Source organism: Lepisma saccharinum, chromosome 25 (genome assembly GCF_977018435.1).
Source record: "Lepisma saccharinum chromosome 25, izLepSacc3.1, whole genome shotgun sequence".
Lineage (NCBI taxonomy): Eukaryota > Metazoa > Arthropoda > Insecta > Zygentoma > Lepismatidae > Lepisma > Lepisma saccharinum.
In genome coordinates this window covers 42277959-42284191 of record NC_139253.1, presented here as the reverse complement: position 1 = coordinate 42284191, position 6233 = coordinate 42277959, and the positions used below count along the sequence as shown (strand labels likewise).

Sequence of the window (6233 nt, the reverse complement as noted above, 5' to 3'; positions counted from 1 at the left end):
GTTCTCATGACGGTAAAAAATTAAATGCATACTCAGAAAAAAAAAATGGTGTTACCACAGAATAATGCAGTATTGAATAAGCTAAATTTTAATGTAAAATGATTTAATATAGGTTTACTGGTTATTTTTTAATTTGAGTCCAAATTTAAGAATCCATAATTTTTAAAACAACAGAATATTATAAAATTCCTGCTAAAGAAGTTATAGCTTGAGTGAGCCTTTAAAACTGGTGACGTTTTTCAATCCTTAATCTGTGAAGATGTGGTCTGGATGAATATGAGACAGGTTTTGAAGCTCATGGACAAAGGAAAAAATGGTTTAGTTCATCATTTTAAAATGAGTTAATTATAAATTAATTTTGGGGGGTAGTACAAGGTTTGCCATGCTCCATAAACTTTAAAAAATTGAGCCAAGCTAGAGACCATGAGATCTGGTCCAGACTCAGACTATGGACAATATGCTAATACTATGTACACTTATGTTCAGTTAAAGTGGTACATACTTGAAGTGCTCAAGCTTATAAAATGTGCCACTTCACATGAAACGGCATGTGCATTGTACAATAATTAAGCAATATAATGAACAATAAATCACATAATAATTCAAGTTGTTGCTTGGATACTGAAGAATGACAAATTGTATGATGTAATTAAAGTTGAAATGTCAAGTTGTACTAAAAAGTAAAACTCATAAATACAGGACACAGCATGTCATGCTATATAAATTGAAGAATGGAAAATCTCTTTACTATCATGTGAGTTGATGAATTTCATTTTTGGCTGTTCCCATTAATTTGAGTCAGTTGCCTGATATTCTAAGGGATAATTAATAAAACTTTGTAATTTCTAATTGTATATTTATTACATGATTTTATTTATAAAATTTGCAAAAAATTGTATTTCAAAACTTTGTCAAAAACAGAAAACAAAATTAATGGCGTTTTCCAGTTTAGGCAAACCCTCTGGTATATTTTTAGAATGTTAAGGATTATTTTTCTTCATTTATGCATTATAAATTTGTACCTGTATCTCACAAGTTAATTTCGGGTCGGGTACCCTATTCTACACCCTCGAATTTTGATTTTTTTTTTCATTATGAACATTATTTGATCCTATTTGTGAATAAAAAAAATTGGAGCACGGAAAGAAGTATTTACGACTGTACAGCCATTTCAAGTTGAAATTTTGTCATTTGAAATTGTTGTGTTCAAATTTCCCACCGGTTCCAGGCTCCGCCCCTTGAGTAATTGACTTACCGCCTCCTACCGCTACCGCGACCCCACCTCCGCTCCGCTCCAGCTACCCGCCTTTATCTATAGAGTCCCTTTTTAAAGGCATGTTAGAAATTGGCCGGAGTCACCTGCCCCCAACACTATTTCTCACTGTTTTCTGCATTGACACATGAAGAAACAAAAATTTAAGGCTAAAAGTAAAGCTAAGAAGGTAACTTACCTCTTTTCCTCAAGGCCAGGCATTGCAGGTGGAAGCTGAAACTGAAAGTTGGAAAGTGAAGTCAGTCGTATGTAATAAGTTGTCTTTTTTGTCCTTTTGCACAGAATATTACCCTACCCCGTCGTTCCATGATAAAAATAAAAAGTCGCAAATTATCCCAGCCCACACGTCATTCAGAAAACGGCCTGCAGTTGCCGAAAAGAAATGTGCACGATGTTCCACAAGATAAGGTATTTACACATGCTGAGGATACCGTTCAACAATATGTTGAATGATATTCCTCATCGTGTCTCGTCACTGTTTTCCATACCTGTCAAACCACATGAACTCATCCAGATATTCCTCCAAAAAGTGGGACCACATAACATTCCTTTTCCTCATATGCCTTTTCGCAACAGGCCAATATCCCTCAATCCTGTTAGTGCAAACTCCTGTTACCGGATCAATGAAGTGCACCTTATGTTTCACAGTCCTGTGAGTGTAAGGGGAAACACCACCAAGATGTGAAATACATTTGTAAGACGCCCATTCATCTGACCAGATTTCCGTTCCTGGAAGAACATGCTTCTCGATCAACGGAACGAGGGTTTCGGATGTACGATCGTCAACAAGCAGAAGCAAGCCCCTTTCTGCGTTGCAATCGTACATGCCGAAAACCCACCGTTCCGGAACTACCCTTCCTCTGTTGTACTTCCTCCTGCAAAACACACTCTCATCAATCTGTACAACAGAGCCCGCACCACCTAAGCTGTCGTCTGACTGAAGTATCTTCCAGGAGCAAATATCTCGCAGATACCGGTAAAACTGAATAACGTTCTTCTTTCACAAACCACAAATATCACATGCCAAACGAACACTACTCCCGCAACACCAAAGAAACATCAACGAGAATATGTCGTGCCAAGGCAACTTCATATTCTCAAAGAATGTTCCCGATGTCACGGAACGATCAAACCTACACTTTGGACAACGCCACCAAGCCAACTCAGAATCACCTGTGCCATACCTTAATCTCATAAACACATTCCTACGATACCTTCTGGAACACCGTGCACATTTCCTCGAAGCAGCCAGCAGACCATCTCCCTGTAAGTCAAGTACAATGTCCCGTATGTCTCGTCAAACAAAGTCCTCTATGTCCTTCATCCGTCGAACGTCTGTCAATCTCATATTTAGTCCTTTTATCTTAATTCAATGTCACACGAATCAATACCAATGTGTAAAGTTGCACAAAACAATTGCAATGTCTCAAATATCCATTCCGCCAATAAATTACATAAATAATATATTGAAATCGCAAATTATCCCATTCCACAAGTCATTCACAACAAGAAAAAATTGAAAAACGTAAGTTTCCTATTACGTAGATCTAAAAAAATTACTTTCCGCGCTATTTAGAAACATCGTTTCTTATGAATAAGTAATTTTCGTAACGAAAATATTTGAAATGTGCGAAAATTCGAGGGTGTAGAAAAGGGTACCCGAGCCCCAATTTTCTTGAATCATTTGATCTATCGATCGTAGTGATATGCATCAGTCAGAGTGAACAACTTTCTGCACGACTCATAAATCTGCTGAACCGACACACAGGAATCCCCATACTGCTGCTTCATCCTCCAATGGATTTATTTGTTATGATCAACTCTAATACATTATTATGATTTTATATTGCTATATTAAGGTTACTTTTTTTACTCTGCCATTTATTAACAAATACATGAAAACTTACCATACATGTGTGTTCCTTAGATCAAGTTTTGCATGCATGCATGCATTTAATTTCTGGGACACTGAAAATCTCTTTAGTAAAATTATTCTGACTCCCTCCCGCAAAACCCCTAAAATGAAGCCCATGGTAGTGGTTGATATACCTCTGAAAACATTTGTTCCATTATATAAGTAAGAATTTCCTGTGTGTACCTTTGTACAGAAATAAGGCAATGGAAAAACAGGCTATAAATTATGAACTTTTTAGGAAGGTGTTTTCCTGTTGATTTAAACTGAGCTGGAAATTGTAAAGAAGACCGAAAAACAAATGTAGGTCCCTTGGAAATTCAGACATTTTGCAATTTTAAAGTACATTCATTGAGTCCTACAAGAAATTAAGTAAGTCAATTACCCCAGGGGCAGAGCTCGGAACCGGTGGGAAATTTGAACACAACAATTTCAAACGACAAAATTTCAACTTTAAATGGCTGTACAGTCGTAAATACTTCTTTCCGCACTCCAATTTTTTTTATTCACACATAGGATCAAATAATGTTCATAATGAAAAAAAAAAATTCAAAATTCGAGGGTGTAGAATAGGGTACCCGACCCAAAATTGGCATGCAATCATTGATGAGGTGGCTCGTCAACAGTCAGGACTCACACACTATATAATTCACAATGTGTACACTCATGATAGTTACAAGTTCAATCAGTTCATTCTTATCATATCTTTAACCTATTTCAGATATACTTGGCAAGGGCCTAATCATTGGATATTCAGGCCACAATTTTTACTAGTTCAATCTCTACAAGACATTATGTACTGTAAGTTCGGATACCAGATTATTTCTACACACAAAAGAGAACCTGGACAAAACAAAGATGCAGTGAGGAATGTATGTTCACAACTACCATTAACAGTGCGAGCCAAACTCCTGCAGAAGACACTGAATATTATACAAGAAGAGCAACTGGATGACCTAGAAGGGTATCCTATAAGCTTGTATGTTGCTGAAGTCCTGTTTGCAGACCACTTCAGTGGTTTACAACTGACATTCACAAAGGAATTTGACTTGCAATGTCTCAACGGATTACTGAAGCTTCTTATAGAGACTGGAAGAGATCTCGTAAGACTGAGATTTATTTTCGAAAACACCTTTAGCTCAAGACTCGATGACATTAGTCATTTAAGAAAAGTACTAAATGGATCAAATCTGTGCGAGTTGTGCCTTCCCAGAGTCTGTGATGATGATATTATGAAACTTATTGGCGAGACTTGTGATAACCTCCAGAATTTAAATGCAGATGACTCGCATGTGACTAACAAAGGTCTACACTTTTTAACTCAAACCTTGGAGAAGTTGCCTTACGAAGTGTGTTGGGTGAAAACTGACTGGGATAGCACTGTATGGGGTGTACCAAATGTATTCCCACCTCTGAAGGAACTTCTACCACCTGGAGAATCTGAAAAGTGCTACAAGAGGAAGAAGAGTGCACTTTGCAGCACACTTAGGGTCCTCGACTTGGCCATGTGCATGGATATTGACTACACTGGAATCATCGCAATATTGGCACTCATTCCGAACCTAAAATCATTTGGTTTGATGGATCTGGAGCCATTCTTCAGGGACTTCAGCCAAGCCAGGATAGATTCTGGCATGGGAATCAATGGAACAAGTCTACCGTTACTTAGTCTTGAGGATCTAAAATTTGAAGAAATCGACATGGAGATCTTCAGTCTTGTAGAAGCCATGTGCCCGAAGACAAAGAATTTATTGGTAGATGATTTTGGAATACCGCCATCACTGTCTCTACCTCTGGCAACATTCAACACATTGCCACTTCTCAAGGGACTCATCATTTGCGAAATTGAATGTAACTATCATGACACAGACATATGGACACTATCACCAAACCTGAGATCAAGACTAACAGACTTGTGGATTTCAAATGATGAAGAAATCTTTAATTTAAAATTAATATTGAAGGCATGCCCAAACCTCCACCATTTCATATCATTTGCCACCTGTTTTGTGTGGACTAATGTAGAATTAATTGGAGAAAACCAGAGATATTTGTCATTGGAATATCTAACAATATTGGTATTATTTGGGAGAATAACTGGTGAATGTTTACTCAGTGTCATAGAGTGTGCACCAAACTTAGAAACATTCAGTGCAGGCAATGTAATTGAGAGACCCAGGGATTTCCTGCAGAAATTATGTGCAATTAGGAGATCTCCAAGTATCAAACATTTTTTCATATGTCAAGGAATTTTCCTGGAAAACGAAGAAGAATTAAATTACTTTCTTCAGCACTTTAAAAAAATAAGTCACATTGGAAGGCTACCATTCCAACCAACTCAGTTATCAGGGAAAAATGAGCAGAAATTAATCATAAATGTTCCTTCAGTAAATTAAAGCAACAATTTTTGTCAACTCAGATACAACAAAATATGTGCGTAATTCTTGTTAAATTCCTTTTGTTATGTCATTGTGAAGCATTATCGAAATATATCTTCAACACTGCTGCTTGAGAGTTTATGTTTTTGGTTTAGGTGATAAGTATTATGACAAAAAAAAATGCCCACTTTGTTGAACTGGTCCTTAAACACCTACCATCTATCAAATTTGGCATAATTCATTTCAGGTTAGAAACAGCAGAAAGGGTGTTACTTTTGTTGTTAATAACAGAAATAAAATTCACTTACTAGTCCAGGACCTGGCTATGGTTCTGTAGGAAAGTTTGAGTATAGAGAATCTCTTTTCAACAATGCTAAGTAGGTATCTTCAGAAGTATTTTTGACTTGCATGGACATCCGCCACCTGGTTTATTTTAAATCTATTACATCATCAAAGATGGCAGACACTCGATCACAAAAACTACTCATATCTCTGTTAATACTTAACCGATTTTGATGGGAATTGAGCCAGTATGCTGTAATTTCTATTTAGAAGGTGAACGAAGATGATTTGTAAACAGCGTTGTCTTTTGTTTACTGTTCTTCTAGTTTTCTTTTGCATAAACATTCATAGATACATCCACTTAATATATATTGCAATAAATTTAATA

At 36.7% G+C, this 6233-nt stretch overlaps 1 protein-coding gene across 1 annotated transcript; it reads left to right on the top strand.

Annotated features, from left to right (window-relative positions):
• The first annotated feature begins 615 nt into the window (after positions 1 to 615).
• Positions 616 to 5689, top strand: LOC145978571 (uncharacterized). Its single transcript, XM_083111274.1, has 2 exons — positions 616 to 754; positions 3907 to 5689. The coding sequence occupies exons 1-2, from the start codon at positions 732 to 734 to the stop codon at positions 5579 to 5581; spliced, it is 1698 nt and encodes a 565-aa protein (XP_082967400.1). The 5' UTR covers positions 616 to 731; the 3' UTR covers positions 5582 to 5689.
• The last annotated feature ends 544 nt before the right edge of the window (positions 5690 to 6233 follow it).

Excerpts from the sequence above, each read along its gene's own strand:
- LOC145978571 (XM_083111274.1), top strand. The coding sequence starts at position 732 with ATGGAAAATCTCTTTACTATCAT. Across the intron at positions 755-3,906 it reads GAAAATCTCTTTACTATCAT|ATATACTTGGCAAGGGCCTA; the intron begins GTGAGTTGATGA and ends AACCTATTTCAG.